We start from the raw sequence: 17,271 nt of genomic DNA, 5'->3' as shown, positions 1-17,271 counted from the left end.
AAAATCAGAAATTGAAAAGAGTTTTTTATGTGCCTTTCCCAGAAGACAAGACTGACACACTCCTTTTGGTATAGAAGAATTTATTGATATGTGTTGACTAGAATTCAAAAGACTAACTATCTTCTTGTTTGCATGACAAAGTCACCCATGCCATAGATCAAATGATGCTGAAATTTTATTGACGCCTGCTGGAAACCAGCAACTAAACGCTGCTCCCTTGGTCGAAAATGGATCCATATTCGATCTGATCGCTTTGATGGGATAGAGACTGTTACACATCTTTGGTCCTTGAAGAAGAATGTTGCCCATCTGCGGATCCTTAATAACAAAATCATGTGGTGAGAATTGAAAAATGCAGTCATTGTCAAATGTAAACTTTCCCACTGATAAGAGATTATAAGCCATTTTGGGAACATGCAATGCATTTGTAAGATGGAATGAAGTCACTGTAGAATTAACTAATAAATTACCTATATGCTTAATAGAGAGGCTTGAACCATTACCAATCATGATATTGTCCAGCCCATCGTATGATGTTTTGTTGTGCATCATCTCATCATTGTTGACGATATGATTAGTTGCTCCTGAGTCGGGATACCAATATTCAGTAGTGGACTCCTACAAATTCATAGCTGAAAATACTTGTGGAATATCATAACATGTTCTTGCCGATTGACCCTTTCGTCCACAATATTGACTCGTTATGACAGTGCAAGGATTATTGCCATTTTCTGCATTATTGTTTGAATCTCCATGTTGTGATTGAGGTTGAACACATGTTCCATTTCCTTGTCCTTGGAATTGACTTACTTGCCGACCTCTGAAATTGTCTCGTCCTCTTTCGTGTCCTCGAAAGGTATTGAAAGCAACCTGGTTTTCCGCCTGCGGTAATGCTTGGATAGACTTGTTAGAATCAGCCATTGTCGATTTAAACATATCAAGACTCTTTTCTTGAGTGAGTAGAAGGCATTTGAAGAAACCAACTAGGTTTGCATATCCATATTTACTTTTTGAATGAAATGTAGCTTCTTTCTTAGCAGCATTATTCTCAAATGTGATTGAGAACTAAACGACTTTTTCAGCATTTTCCATGCTTCATGTGCCAACTTGCTAGACATGATTTGTCTCAAGACGGGTAAAAACGGTGGCCTTGATCCAGCTTAGGGCCAGTCGGTCAGATCTCTTCCAGACAACAAATTTTGGATTAGCTTCATTCTTGCCGTCCTTCACAATAGTCTCTGGTGGAGGAGGCAACGTACGTACGTCAATGAACTGCACAAGTTCTTGGGACTCCATGACCGATTCCAGCTGACTGTTCCATAATAGATAATTGTCCCTGTTGAGTTTAACAGAGACAAGTGCAGCGATCACATTCCATTGAGTTGAAGAAGACGACGAATTTGCCATGATACTTCTAGAAGAAGAAGATGAAGGCTTTGTTACCATGAAAGAACTCGTGAGGATTGAGAGAGAGAGAGAGAGAGAGAGAGAGAGAGAGAGAGAGAGAATTCAAAATAGAATCTTACATATATTTCCATAGTTGATGATAGATGGTAATTATAGACTACAAGAGATAAGGAAGTTATAACAAAAAACAAGAGATGAAAACGTAAATTAGATTCCAAGATTGTAGGAGTCAATACGTTTTTATCTCTTGGAGATTCTAAATCTCAAAAATCAAAACCTTTCCTTAACAGATGGGACAATGAGGAAGAGAGATTTTACCTCTCACTTGCAGGTAGGGAGAGAGAGAGAGAGAGGTGTATGTTAACTGGTTAACATCACCTATAATGGTGTTGGACTGGGTATATTGTTGGTGGGGAGAAGGAAGGTCATGACTGGGGTGGGAAGGTGGGGAGAAAGGGAGAGAATAGGAGGGAGAAGAGAGGGAGAGTAAAAGGAGAAAAGAGCTCACCTCGAGGGGACCCCATCTGATCGAGTGGGTTTTGCTATGAGCGAAAGAATGTCGTTCCATTGCAGAATGTCGTCCTTGGCACGGTAGGGCATTTGTGGAAATCGATAAATTATTACAGACCAAGGTTTAACTACATTTGAGGAACCTAACAAAATTTTCTGAAAATGATAAGAGGATATTCAAGGAATTTTACCATTAAACACATCCACGGCAAGCCCGAACATTAAACTCAATGGTTAAGTAGAGAATTGACAACACTTTGGAAGGGACTGCAATGGTATCTTCTATTTCTTTGAAGGGATTTCCTGTGGAATCCATCGGCCGAGCCAACTCCCAATGAAAAGTGGAGGCACGGGTGGGTTGCCACTCGATGCTAGATGAATGGAGATGGAGTCCTTTGCATATGAGGTCCCCAACACAAACATGCACGTGTCCAGAAGTAAAATGGCGGTAAGAGAAATTAAAATGAATGCTTTCATTTGGGTCGTTAAGTCAAACCTAAAATTCCAAATTATCCCCTTTTATCTGGGATATATTTGGTGTACATATATCTAGATATATCTAAAGTGAGGGGATGGTGACTTTGGCTGTCCACATGAGGGGATGGTGACTTTGGCTGTCCACATTCACCCAGTTTGATGAATAATTGGGAGAAACAAAGATAAAAAAAGTGTGAACTAATATTAAATCATGGAAGTGACCATTATATTTTTCTCTTTATTTTTTATCTACCACAATAAATTAGATGATCTTCACAAGTGAGATAACTAAAGTCATCGTTCAATTTTCTTATATATACGGATTCTTACAAATGTTCTGATTTCTCACAACATATCAACGCTTGCGATGCATCAGGAAATCGTCATTGGATGGAGATATGCAGAGGATTTCACCTCCTTACACACACACATATGAGGTGAAATCCTCCGACCATCAAACTTCCATCCAACTATGTCCACTTGATGCCATGATTAAACACACAACCTGATGGATTGTGATGGGGTTAGAGGATTTCTCCATCCAAACGGGGATAAAAAAATCCAATATATATATATATATAATCCACAAACAATCAAAGTTACAAAAAACAGATAGATGAAAGAGAAATAAAATAAAAGGAAAAAAATCAAAATTCAAGAAAAAATTTAATTTGTATCCACGCATGCCCATGTGGGTACTTAGGCCTTTCACTCACACCTGTATAACATTAGGGATTTGAATGTTGTTTTGCTAACGTATTATAATTGCTCTCAATGACGTGGTTAATTTTCTTTTTATTGTGGAGGGAGAGGGGCGAAGGTTATTAATGACGCAGAAAGTAAATGTCCTTTCCAGTAATATTGAACGGGCACGTTTCTCCTTTATTATCCGTTGATTTTTGTTACTTGCGTTTCTGGAAAAGCCGATCGAACACATTTGCACTGGGTTGAATATCACATCAACTCGGGTCACCCGACCCAACCAAGCGCAATGACGTTCGGATACCGTAACTTTCACGGGAATCGAGGGCAAGTTTGAAACGTTTGCGACATTTCGAGCCCTTGGGCGTTGGCTACCTTCTTACTGCACGGTGGAAAAAAGAGAGTGAAAAGTTTTTTTGTTTTGTTCCCCCGTCCACAACGAATCAATCCAGAGAGTGAGAGAGATCGTGGGAGGGGTGGGAGTGGGAGATTATAAAAGGTGAAATTGGGAGGAGGTGGAAGCCGCAAAAGGAAAAGAAGAAAGTGCAACGGAAGGGAATCAGAGAAAATTGCAGAAGAGAGAGCCAATGCCTCTCTCTCTAACCTTTTCTCTTCTTTCTCTTCTCTTTGCTCTCTCTCTCTGATTCCTTGACGACCGTGGGTTCCGCGACTGGATCGAGGAGAACGGTTAGGGTTGGGTTTGCCTTACATTCTGTGATCGGAACTTTTCGTTTTCTGATCGGTTTCCCTAATCTCGTTTTTACGTATGAACTGTTCCGTCCGTCCGGGGTTTCCTTCGAATTCGGGCCACTTCATCACGTGCCTCCTGATCTTCACGCTCCATTTCTCGCCTCAATTCTCTCTTGCCCTGTATAAATCTGTTAGAGGGTTCTTATACGGGATCTCGTCCAGATGGACTCGAGGGAGCGAAATTTATGCCTATCGAACTCGGGTGAGTCTCATCCATTAGTAACCCCTTGATCTGGGGAGGATTTTTGTGACTTCGTATGAGTTTCTCTGTTTAAATTGATTTGATGCGTTATCATCACTTGTTCTGCTTTTTTCTCTCGTAGTTCTTGTCATGGAAGTAGTAGGATGTCAAAACTATAGATATTTAGTATGCGATCCGGCGGGTTGTTTTATCATCGCAAAAAGCGGAGTCTTGTTTCTTTTGATTCGGGCATGGTACAATTTATCTGCCATACTGATAACAGTGCCTTGTCGATTTTACTCACGAGTGACTTGAGCCAAGGAACTTGAAAGGAGCTTCGACTCCATACAATTTCACCTTCCCGAGTTTGTTAATACGCACGAGTTGAAAATCTAAGAATTTTTTTTAGCTGATTTTAGATTCTTATAAAATTATACATCTCGTAACAAAAGTGTTTATTACAGTGTCCTTTATGTTCTTTTATCATGAAAATAATATTTCCGTTGGTTAATTTGCGTATAAGATTTTTGAAGCGTCTGGATTGGTGACCAAACTGTGTGGCGGCACACACACATATATATATATATATATATATATATATATTTGCTCCATGTGCGCTCATATGCCCCTGGCTAAACAACAATTAATTTACTTGATGTGCTTTTGTTGTTCTGGGGTAACTTTTGGAAGTCAATGATTTTCTACACATTATTTGTGCTTTGGATTTTTTATTTTGTTATTACGCGTTGAAATGATGTGTCTTAAACATTGTTATTTGTTAAATCAATCATGTAAATTGTGCTCATCAAATTGTTTTGCCCTTGCCCCAAAACAATCTGATCGACTGATTACATGGTCAAAATAACTAATACCAACAAGGCTTATTTGAACAAAAGAAAGGTCTTTTGGAAAACACATTACCACAAACTGTTACAGGAAAGAGCCAGGACACCAAAGATCAAAACTTATAGGATGCATTTAAAATCTGATGGATAAAAAAATTATGATTTTATTTTCAGAAAATATGATTCAAACCATTGTTTTTTGAGAGGACAAATTTGTGTCCGATTAATGTGAAAATAACATTGTAGAACACGCATAGGTTGAAGGATTAGAAAACTGAAGGTGCCTGGTCATCACACTGGTAGCTCTTTTGGCGCGACTACTTGAGGAAGAGTTGGTTTATGTCTCATCATGTTCATTATTTCCTCTTCCTTTAGTTGAGCTAGTTTAGCGTAGGTCTTCCTTAACTCGAAAGTGTTTGGTCCAGCGGTGTGCAAAGCTGAAATGGTGTATATATGCGTCCTGTAAACTTTATACTGAGCACCGAAATGCTTCAGCTTAGGCTTAAAGAATGCGAAAGCTTGGCTTGGATGTGTGCCTGGCCTCGCTTGAATAGCTCTCAGCTTCAGCTTCGCGGGTGTGTATCGTCATGATGCAAAGTCATGGATTAAATATGTACTGATCCCAAGGGTCTAACTTGGTCTCTGTTTGTCAGCATCTTGTTATACAAGAGGTGCGAGGACAAAGTCATCCCCTTCCGTTATTGTCATCGGCGGTGGCATTGCTGGTATAGCTGCTGCTCGTGCGCTTCACGATGCCTCTATCCAGGTTATAAATTAGTTAGGCCCTTTTCTTCATTTGTTGCTCGTCTTTCTGCTGATGCTTGTCTTGGTGTCATTTCAGGTTGTTCTGCTGGAGTCGCGGAACAGGATCGGAGGCCGCGTATGCACAGACTATTCGTTTGGTTTTCCCGTTGACCTAGGTGCATCATGGTGAGGTTTAGGGCCTTTTAGCTTATAGTAATTCAAGTAGAGTTACATCATCTGGAATCCCCTGTCCGCAAATCACCATCCATTAGTAGATTGTAATGTTAAATGTGCTGCTATCGTATTTAGAGCTTTGGATTGTCATAATGAGCTTTTCAGGTCCATGTGCATAGTTTTCGTGGTTCTAATCACTGGTTTTGTTGGCTGGGAAGCCATCTCCTGTCTAATCATTCAACTTTTGTCCCCAGGTTGCATGGTGTTTGTGAAGAAAATCCTTTAGCACCCGTGATAGGAAGACTTGGACTCCCCTTATACCGTACTAGTGGAGACAACTCCGTTTTGTATGACCATGACTTAGAGAGGTATTTTTTTTCCCCTGAAGTACAATTTCATATAGTTCTATTGGCGGCTTCTTTAAGTTTGAGATAGGTTTCTTCTATAGTTCTACTGAACTTCTTGTTTGTCCATATCTTGGTATTTAATGCTGCTGCAGTTATGCGCTTTTTGATATGGATGGGAACCAAGTTCCTCAAGAATTAGTTGCCGAGGTTGGTGAGATATTTGAAAAAATTCTGAAAGAGGTAATGTGCCTTCGTCTTTATTGTTGCAGTTTAGTTTCCAATTGTTCACTTATCTATATAAACTAACTCTTCTCTTTGATGGTCCAGTCTGATAAACTAAGGGATGAAATTAGCGAAGATGTATCTATGCGTAAGACCTTTTCAATTGTCCTGGAAAGGCGGCCAGATTTAAGGTCTGAAAGGAGATACTATGTTGGTTTTAATTGTATTTTTTCTTCTGGGAAAATTGCCCAGCTCCAAAGATTGTATTTTTCCTTCTGGCAGCTTTTTGTCACGATCCACATTGTATTCTTCTTAGTTAGCCACTTTTTTTTTTTCAATTAGCCATTTTTTTCATTCTTATAGGCAAGAAGGACTGGCCCACAAGGTTTTGCAGTGGTATTTATGCAGAATGGAGGGTTGGTTTGCTGCTGATGCAGACACTATTTCATTAAAAAATTGGGATCAGGTGTGAGACGAAATTTGGCTACTGTGTTGGTTTGCCTGCTAGAAGTTTGACAGTAACTTTTACTTGCCCATGGGATCTATATACAGGAAGTGCTGCTCCCTGGTGGACATGGGCTGATGATAAGAGGGTATCTTCCAGTTATTAATACGCTTGCTAAGGTTCTGGACATCCGCCTTGGACACAGGTGTGAAAAAGCTTAAAAATGACAATGTTTTGCATGCTCTCATCCACATCATTTATTTGTTCCATAACTGACTCCTAAACCTTGAATAAAGATACTTGCTCATTAGTGAAGTTGTCAACTAGATTTAGGATGGGTTTGTATCACAATGGTTAATAGTTTGTTGAGAATTTGGAAATCCATATCTGGATTTTTCAGTTGTTTAGTTGGCCAAACTGAGATGATGACTTGTCCAAAATTAGGATCAATATATTGTTCAATGACTTTAAAGGCTTGGAAATCCTACCATTATCTTTTGGAGGATTATAAATCGAAGCCTCCCTAAAAGGATTCTTCTTTGCCTGCATTATTTCTATATTATGATTGAGAATGTGGCTCTTATGCTTAAGCAATTTTCAGGGTTACACAGATCTCCTGGAGGTATCATGGAGTTCAAGTCACTGTTGAGAATGGAAAAGTTTTCACAGCAGATGCAGCTGTCATTACAGTGCCCCTTGGAGTTCTGAAATCCAAGGTTATAAAGTTCGAGCCTAAGCTGCCTGAGTGGAAGGAAGCAGCAATTGCAGACTTAGGAGTGGGTGTGGAGAATAAGATTATTCTGCATTTTGAGAAGGTTTTCTGGCCTAATGTTGAGTTTCTAGGAGTGGTTGCTCCATCGACTTACGAATGTGGCTATTTTTTGAATCTCCACAAGGCAACAGGATACCCTGTTCTGGTATACATGCCTGCAGGCCGGCTTGCAAATGACATTGAGAAGTTATCAGATGAAGCAGCTGTTAGTTTTGCATTTTCTCAACTTAAGAGGATTCTCCCTGATGCAACTGACCCGGTAAAATTGTCTTTCTCTAAAATTTTTATATAAATCAAGTTTTTTTCTTTTTTTGGGCTTTGTGATGCTTCTACTTTACCGACTTCATCTTATCTTACCTTTGAGTACTTTGATTTGATGTGTATGAGTGTTCACATAAGACAAGCAAGTCAATTTGTTTTTAGGATTTAAAGGTACGTCCTTTCTTTGATTGTGAAGTACTCAGCATATTTTTGAGGATCAGCACATTTTATTGATGGTCATGGGATTTATCTTCTTCTCTGCTAATCTTCATTTTCACAGCAGGAGCTATCCCGAAGATCTTTTTTTTATCAATTATATCCGTAACTTATTTTTGCATTCATATTTTATGTCTGATGGTGAAAGTCTATATCAGGTGAATAGGCAAGCTTTACAATGGTATTGGGGAAGCTTGATGTACTCTATGTTTTTTCCTTTTTCACTTCTAGGATGTGAAGAAAGCAACCTGGAATCCTTAGGTTAATGTTCCATTGTGAAATTTTGGGGATGGTAGTGATAGTAATTTGGTTACAATGTCCAATGGAAAAACATTCTCTATGTTCTTCCCTTTTCACTTCTAAGATGTGAAGAAAGCAACCAGGAATCCTTAGGTTAATGCTCCATTATGAAATTTTGGGGATGGTAGTGATAGTAATTTGGTTACGATGTCCAATGGAAAAACATTATCTATGTTTTTTCCTTTTAACTTCTAAGATGTGAAGAAAGCAACCTGGAATCGTTAGGTTAATGTTCCATTATGAAATTTTGGGGCTTGTAGTGATAGTAATTTGGTTACGATGTTCAATGGAAAAACATACTATATGTTTTTTCCTTTTCACTTTTAAGATGTGAAGGAAGCAACCTGGAATCCTTAGGTTAATGTTCCATTATGAAATTTTGGGGATTGTAGTGATAGTAATTTGGTTACGATGTTCAATGGAAAAACATTCTCTATGTTTTTTCCTTTTCACTTCTAAGATGTGAAGAAAGCAACCTGGAATCCTTAGTTTGTTTTTTCCTTCCCTTCTTCGTCAGCCCTTCTCAAAGGTATGGCGGCAAACCTGAATCTTCCTTCGTCAGCTTTATTATTAAGAAGATTGACGTGTTTTTTTACCTTCACTTTCTGTTGGGTTCTTTGTAAGGTTTTAGGGGTTTTAACAGACAGATTTACCACTTCAGTTGATTTCTTAGTTCCTGAACTTGGCTAAATGCGCTTTTCTGTTTTATTTCAGTTTTCAATGTCAATCCTTTCCCTCTTCTTGCTTTTCCTGGTTTTGTTCCTTCTTTGCCTGGTTTCATTTCTGGTTCCTCTTTTCTCGTAATGCTGAATGTGAATTATTTGCCACAGTGGCACTTCTTGATAGTTGTAGATAGAACCTGCTGTGCGTCTTCGGTCTAATAACCAGTTGTGTGCTGCAATTTTGTCCCGTGAGAACAGGGTCATGTTTGAAATCGTTGCTTTTGTGTCCTTTTGTATATTGCAGATCGTTGCAACTGAATTTCTTGGAGTGCTGATTTTTCCTTTCCTCCTTAAAACTTTCTTCCAATAACACGATTTCCATTTTCCATCTGTTTGTAATTTTTGATATATATGTATGTGTGAATATGTTATTCTGTTTGTAATTTTTTGATATATATATATATATATGTGTGTGTGTGTGTGTGTGTACTGGCGTACCCCCGCATCTAAGTTTTTTGAAAATGGTCCGTACCCACACCGGTACCCGCACCCGTACCCGCAATGAGCATTAATGCAGTATAGTTGCTGGATTAGTGGGTTTTGTCTGCTGTTTTGACTTGGTTGTTGTATTTATGGGCTATGTTATTTTTACTGTACTAACTATTTTCTTGTCTTGGATTTTGTTATTTTACTAAAAAGTTAAAACTATTGATCCTTTTATGAGAACAAAAAATTTTCAATTCAACTGTATTATAGGTTGATTTCTAGATGTCCTTGTTTCCAAATTCATCCTGAAACTGCCAACATGGCTTCACTCAACCATATCATGGTGGTGCATGTACATGCATCTTTTACTGTATTCTTGTTATAAATTTTCTTCTTTTTATATGCCCTCAAATTATTTCTTGAATGTGAAGTTTGGTGTTACCAGTGGTGCGCATGATTATGCTTCTACTTTTTCATTTCACTTATAGATTGATGCATAACGTGGTTGCTTAATGACCATACATGGTTCTACCACGATATCTCCTTAATCTGGCAATGCGGCAAGGCATAAAACCAACTCGCAAAAATGACTGGTGTCACCACTTGAATTGAATGCGTTTTATCTGATCACGTGGTTATTATACTTGACTGTTGGCTACCTGTAATTGAGAAATTAGATATAGTCTTCTGCGCTTGCCATAATGGTCGTTCAGTCCCTGATCGCCATTTTTAAAAGATATGCATGTATCATGTAATTGACTGCCTTTTTGTTTGTTAATCATAGATCCAGTATCTTGTTTCTCACTGGGGAACCGATGTGAATTCCCTTGGCTCTTATAGTTATGATGCTGTCGCCAAAGCTCATGACCTGTATGAAAAGCTGCGGATCCCAATCGACAATCTCTTCTTCGCAGGGGAAGCCACAAGCATGAAGTATCCAGGTTCCGTACATGGGGCATTCTCAACTGGGATAATGGCTGCTGAAGACTGTAGAATGCGTGTTTTGGAGAGATACGGTGATCTAGCTTTGCTCCAACCAGCTATTGGAGAAGAAACCAACTTCTCCGTCCCCTTGCTGATTTCACGCCTGTAATTTACGGGCTTGTGCATGCATGGGTAACCAAGTTATGCCATGGGGAGCGGTTTGAAAATTTCCCAGGGCTTCATTGGAACCAAGGCTGATTCACCACGGCATGAGCTTTCGAGTTCGCAATGTGGTATTATGTTGATCTCTATCTTGTGGTGGCTATAACTGAAGATTGAAGTGCAAAGATGCACTGGACTACAATAGATACACAGAACTATATCTCTAGTCTATTATCTTGGTTGAAACAGGGTGAGTGCATTTTTTCATATTTGTGAAAGGGTGTATTTAGTGCCACCGCAAGAATGAAGTTGCGTGCGTAAGGAATCGGTCTGGTTCATAAAGCCGCTACCAATTTCGTAGTCTAGCCAAACTAGTGCTCTTCACAGGGCAATCCCGTCGCCCGTCATAGTATGTGAATGCGTAAGAAAATAAAACGATTCCTTTTGTAGGTCAAGGAGCAAAGCGTGTTATAAACTACCGTCCGGAGAATGTGTGTGCATATAAGCAACTGGGTTTCTCTTTTTCCAACATGAGAAATCCGGGTCTACTTCTCTCTTCAGTGTGGGGGCAGATTAGATAGGTTGCCTTAAATGCTCAAGATAAATGTTTATCAGTGTTCTAAATTCGTTGAGGCAATTCATTGACTGACTTTACTCGGTCCCCTGTGGGTCAATCCAGTAAGAGGTCTTATTTTTATCAAAACTCAGCATGACTCGGCTATGACTTCGCTTGAGATGTTCAAAACTCGGGTTAGCTCAATCGAAACTCAATTTGACGTTGTCAATACTCAGTGGAATCTGGTAATAAACTTTGTATTATACTACTCAATTTATTTTTTACATAAACCTTCTAACTTCTTGGAAGGAAGAATTTAGAATTATTGCTTATTTTTTTAAATTTGCATTTTGCAAGTTAGAAGTTTGATTAAGTTTAATTTTTGTAGTTGTTACCATCTAATTTAATTTTTAGAGGAGTGGCCTATTTATTTTTGAACTATTATATACTTGAATATATTAATTTTAATGCTGGTCTTTCGTTGAGTTATTTTTTGTTGACATATTGTTTTTTGGAAAGCAGTAGGCTCTTGGATGTTGCCGATAGGGAAGGGCATCGGACTAGTCCAAGCCAAGAACTGCCAAAAAAAGTTTGCTCGACCGACCCAGGCCAACAGCTCATCCTACCCCACCCAGTTGCCGGGCCGGGCGCACTCAGCCCAACCATTAGCCTGGCCCGACTTAGTCTTAAAAAAGAAAAAAAAAAACCAACGCACTACGCCGTGGCTTCTGATGATAGAAACCAAACCCTTGGCAGTGGGGTTTCTATCGACAGAAATCAAACCCCCATCGTCGGGGCTTTTGTGGATAGAAACCAAATCCCCGGTCGATTTCTATCAGGTAGAAATTCCCCATTGCATTCTTTCGGCAGCAACTAAATCCCCAACATGAGTCGTTTGATTTCTATTGACCTGCCCCTGCTAAGGGTTCCGCCTAGAAGCTCAACTGGAGCAGCAATGATGGGACATAATTCTTTGGTATCGCTAAGTGATGCAAGTCCTCTTCACTAACCGATGATCTCTTGCACACGACTAGCTCTCGCTGGTCTAAGTATATAAATGTGCCCATCTGGACGTGACCCCAGAGCAAGAACAACCCAAGCCTAGTTTCCCCACCTCAATATGGATCTCACAATACAAATATATTTCTCAACCCGGCGTGAGGGAGCAGACCAATGAGAGAATGAAGAAGGTAGAAAGCGAGGCAGAGAGGACCGCAACGAAGCCTGGCGGCCATTCTCATAGAGAAGCGGGCGGGTCCCAATGCTCACGCCTCAAAGCTCAAACTGGTCCACTTTAAGGTGCTTCCATTTCTATAAGGGGCTGGACGGACACAAGGCGTGGGTGGCTTGGCTAGACAGGCCAGGATGAGTAAGAGAAGGCAGGTCTGGCCAGCGGCTAGGCCGCGACCGGGAGTTGCTGCACTTGGCTTCAGCCGAGAGGGAGGGCAGTTGTTGAGGGTTGTCTAGGCGCAAGGGACAGACTCCCGTGGCTAGCACCTTGATGGCCTGATGGCCGGGCCTGAGGTTGAGACAAGCTGAGACAACTGATAAGGGACATCATGTAGCTAGGCGTGGCACAGCAACAGACGCCTAGTTGGGAGTTGCTGGCAGTGTAGTGGTGTGCGGCCTGGTCATGGCAGAACTTGGGAAGCAGGCGTTTGTGTCCGGCTTGCTTGGAAGTGCTTCGGCCGAGCCTGGAGGCAAGCCAAGTCTGCGGCAGATCTAAGTTGGTTTGTCATCAGGGAAATGAATGCGTGTTGGCAATAGTCGGTCGGCAGGTCCAACGGCTAGGCGTGAGTGCTCAGTTGGGATCTAGAATTAGGCGACTAGGTTCTGGTGCTAGAGAAATCGAGAGAGATAAAGCAACACACAGGTAAGAAGAAAACCTCAGAACGGAGGGAGAGAAGAGAGAGAGAGAGAGAAAGAGAGAGAGAAAGAGAGACGGATCTGACTGTGGGCCGCGACTAGCACGTAACCAGGCATGTCTTCGTTTTCGCCTATCGGCCAAGCAGTGGACAAAGCTTTTTCTTGGCTAGCAAGGCCTTCGGATTGACGAGATGTAGCATTGGATGAATGCATCAGCCTAGAGCGCACATCCGGTATGAGACCTCTGCATCGAGCGTGGAGTTGCCGATGAGATAGCTGCGTGATCTCCTCACACGTTAGAGAGCTCTACATCGAGGGCAGAGTTGTGGTGGTTACACTAGGCAAAGATGCCGATGGACTACTACTGTTAGGCTGGGATTTGAAACAGAGAAAGATAGAGAAGCGGTACTTGGATGACTGCAGCGTGGCATGGTCAGCAGCTGCAGCTAGGCTCAGCAACGGACGTGGATGGCAGCAGTGGTTCCAGCCGTTGCTGGCACTTCTTAGGAGAACATGAACAAGGGCTTCATTGCATAATCACCAAATGGAAACAAAAATGTTTCCACATGAATCGTGCATTTGGAACACAATCATTTCCACATCTTGACGTGCCATCTAGATCTAATGGTATTCAAATTGAAAGTCCATCTTTGTGAAGTAGCGAGTACCATGAAGTTCATCTAAGAGTTCATGTCATGGGAATAATAGATGCATATATTTCATAGTTGTGTCATTTAAGGCCCTCTAGTTGACATAAGACCACAAGTGTTATCTTTCTTTTTCACCAAAAAAGAATATGAGAAAAAAAAAAAAAGGAGGAAGGACAGATCATACCACTCTCAATGATTTCTTTAACTAGTCTCTCGATCTCATTCTTTTGGATATGGGCATAGTGGTAAGGTCTAGGATTCAAAGACTTCGTCCCTACCTACGAGGCTGGGCAAAGATAAGAGATAACTCACTCAGGACTTGCGTGAACTCTACTGAGACCTCATCATCAAAGGACTGAGGTTAACTCGCAAGGAATTGGGTGTGTTGGCCCCAACAAGAATATGATAGTAACATTGATGTCCCCTTTTTCATCATTGTTTTTCTTCTTTTTTTATTCGAAAGATCTCTCTTGTTTGAAGAACACTTCTTCTTCATCCTCAAAATCCATAACGAAGAAGACACGCAAGGCTTTGCATTTGTGGCCCATGTACCACTTCTTGTTACAATTGTAGCACAAGCTTTTTTTCTGTCGTTTCTTATGTTATTGTCTAGAGATATATTCGTTCTTAGACACTCCTGATGGGCCAGCACTGGACAGTTTAGGCATTGGTTTGGAATCGAGATGGTGGCTGCCCAAGGGCCAGGATGGGCGTGGCTTGCTTGCATGGGATCTCTCATAGGAACTCCTCATATACGCTGACAACTTTCTAGACTTTTTGTCAGAAAGTCTGGCTAGCTTAAAGCATTCTTGAAATGTTGTTGGTTGTGTGGCTAACACCTCGATCTGAATATCTTCCCAGAGTTTTCCAATGAAGAAGCCAACGAGGGTTCTTGGTTGGATTGCTCCTACCAGGGTGCTCAAGTCTTCGAACATAGCGATGTTGTCACGTAGAAGTATGGTCATTTTCAAGTTCTTGAGTTATACATCATAGTTTGTGAACAAAGATTCACCAAAACGGACTGTCATCACCCGTGCTAAACCATCCTAATCGATGTAGGGGGTGGTAGTGTGTTGACACGTATAAGAACATGCGGCTTCACTTTGGAAGTATAAGTTGGGGATGGAAACATACTAGTTATAACAAATGACCTGATAAATAAAGTATTGTTCAATTTTAGAAAACCAGGTTTGGAATCCCTTCCCATTTTAAGAAATTCAATTTTGACATGGAGTATGGTCGGTTTCCTATCAGGCTGAAGGTCCCTATAGGGCTTCATCCCACACATTTTCATGGCCATGCCCATTCATCACCATAATTATATTCTTTAAGAAAATGAGGTGTAGGAGGATGTGTCCTTCGTAGGTTATTGTGTGAAAACACATGATTTTTCTTGTGATATGCCGAGACGAATAGTGATGCGACTGTGGAAGATGATTGTGCAGTGAATTCAAACCATAGTGTGGTAGAAAAGGTGCATCGTGGGTGTACAGTGCGTGAAGTGAGGTGCATATGGAGTAGGCAGGTGTGCGGTCTATGGTGGTCGGTGTGCAGCCACCATTCTCTCTCCTCACTATGTTTTCAAACTTTGAGCAGAATTTCAGCTCAACCAGGTAGTGTGTGCTCAAGCCAAGTTGTGATTATGTTTCTCACGTTTAAATCTATCTTCCCTCAATTCAGTTTGAGTCCTTTCAACCCGATTTGAGTTTAATTTTGTTCCTTAAATTTTTCGAAGCCACTTCTTTTGTCTCTTCTCTACTTCCAGCAATCTACCACAAATATCAATTCATACAAATTTTATGACCTGTGCAGAATTCCGTTGAGCAATCTGCTTCAGACGGAATCAAAATCGGTGTTTGTATGGCTCAAGAACAAACATTTTTTCTAATTAAGTCTTATGTATAATATAAAGTTTTAATGTGTTATCCGATGGTTTGTTTGGGGGCTCAACCCCTCAAGAAGTTTAGTCCAGTATTTATCCTTTGTGGGGCAGATTTTTTCTTGTCCTCGTGCTATAAATAGTAGTTTACCCTTCCCTGTTTTGGACACTAAGTCCTTGAATCCTTGAAAGGTGCATCAAACTTGGGGAAAACCCAAACCAGTACCCAAGCTAGCTCAAGGAAAGTTTAACTATTCTTTTGGTCTTAGAGTCCGAGTCAAGAACTTGGTCTCTGTCACACTAGTGGATGACCAAGCCAACTGATAAATGCACAAAAAGACCAGGTTGGAGTCGTGGACAGGCTCAGGATCATGTTTGTGTCACTCAGTTAATTTTTTTATTTCCTTCTTTTCTTTCTTATTTACAGTTTACCTCTTTTTTAAATTTCTTAGAAGCATGTTTAGGTTTTTTTTTCTACTTCTCATGCTTAGTTTGGTTTGTTTCTTCTGTAGTTATTAGGTTAGTTTAATTTCCTTAAGCATGTCTAGGATAGCTTTATTTTCTTCATGTGTCTAGGCTAGTTTAAATTTTTCTTAAGGCATGACATAGTTTAGTTATTTACTGTTTTTGTTAGACTTGGTTTTCAATGTCATCTAGGCTACGGACATGGTAGGTAACCCATTCAAACCCTTTCTCTCTTTAATTTAAGCATTTAAATTTTTAGTTATAATATTGGATTTAGTGTATTCAAGCATATAGTTTATTATTTTTTTTTAATACTAATACTCTTACGACAATGCATATGTATTAAATTTTAAACATGCACTTACATGTAGGACTCATGGAGAAACTAAGACCGGCTAACAAGTAACATGCACTGTAAGATTAGTCCTAGCATGTGAACACTATAACTCATCCTAGTATCTGCAAGAATCCACTTTCAGAATCATCGATTATAAATGCACATTTTCAAAATCAAAACCCTTATCTTAAATATGTTCACAAAAATCCCGGGTCATGTATAATTCAGTTCTCATCTTAGGTTACCTAAGTTAGCCTAGAATGACTCTAAAAACCAACAACCAATGAACCTATACTCTAGAACTAGATCCTTGACTAACCAGTTTGAACTCAGTTCAACACTTAACTAAGACCAGCTATTGAAGACTTCAACAATAAAGCCTAAGTAAAACTTTAAACCTTAGTTAGGTTTGACTTACATTTGGCATGTATAAAGGATTCAATATTGGATTGAAATCAAAGGGATCAAACTGTCTTGAATGGACCTTAGATCTCAACGTAGAACCCGGCTCCAATAACTAAACTTTAAATGTCAAACCTTGGATAAAGAGATACAGTAAATTGGATTTTGTTATTGAGTCATGGATTTCAATCTAGAATCTTGAAACATGAATTATAATACTCGGATTTGAGGATTGGGATCTTGGTGATATTGCAGCCAGATCTAAACTATTGGATTTTGAATCTGAAATTCTATTAGCTCTTGATCCCAAATATTACATATTGGTTCATCAACTTCGGACATTAGATCTCTCAAACTTTTAATTCGAATATTGGATGATGGATTTTGGATCAAACTTTTGGATCTCTTAGTACCTGATCCCTGAATTGAACTTAGATCTAATATTTTGTCTTAGATAATGGTTTTTAGATCAAATTATTAGTTGTATTTATATTTCAATCTTATTCAAAATTTAGATATGAATTATATC

The 17,271-nt window shown here is 39.9% G+C and overlaps 1 protein-coding gene across 1 annotated transcript; it reads left to right on the top strand.

The window, feature by feature from the left end:
- The first annotated feature begins 3,607 nt into the window (after nt 1-3,607).
- On the top strand, nt 3,608-10,854 carry LOC116267545 (polyamine oxidase 2-like). The gene is made up of 10 exons (XM_031649330.2): nt 3,608-4,048; nt 5,526-5,638; nt 5,714-5,802; nt 6,045-6,158; nt 6,290-6,377; nt 6,465-6,550; nt 6,723-6,825; nt 6,912-7,009; nt 7,406-7,835; nt 10,286-10,854. The coding sequence occupies exons 1-10, from the start codon at nt 4,009-4,011 to the stop codon at nt 10,592-10,594; spliced, it is 1,470 nt and encodes a 489-aa protein (XP_031505190.1). The 5' UTR covers nt 3,608-4,008; the 3' UTR covers nt 10,595-10,854.
- Nucleotides 10,855-17,271: the final 6,417 nt, after the last annotated feature.

The sequence above is a fragment of the Nymphaea colorata genome, chromosome 14 (assembly GCF_008831285.2).
Source record: "Nymphaea colorata isolate Beijing-Zhang1983 chromosome 14, ASM883128v2, whole genome shotgun sequence".
Lineage (NCBI taxonomy): Eukaryota > Viridiplantae > Streptophyta > Magnoliopsida > Nymphaeales > Nymphaeaceae > Nymphaea > Nymphaea colorata.
This window is presented reverse-complemented; position numbering and strand designations above follow the sequence as displayed.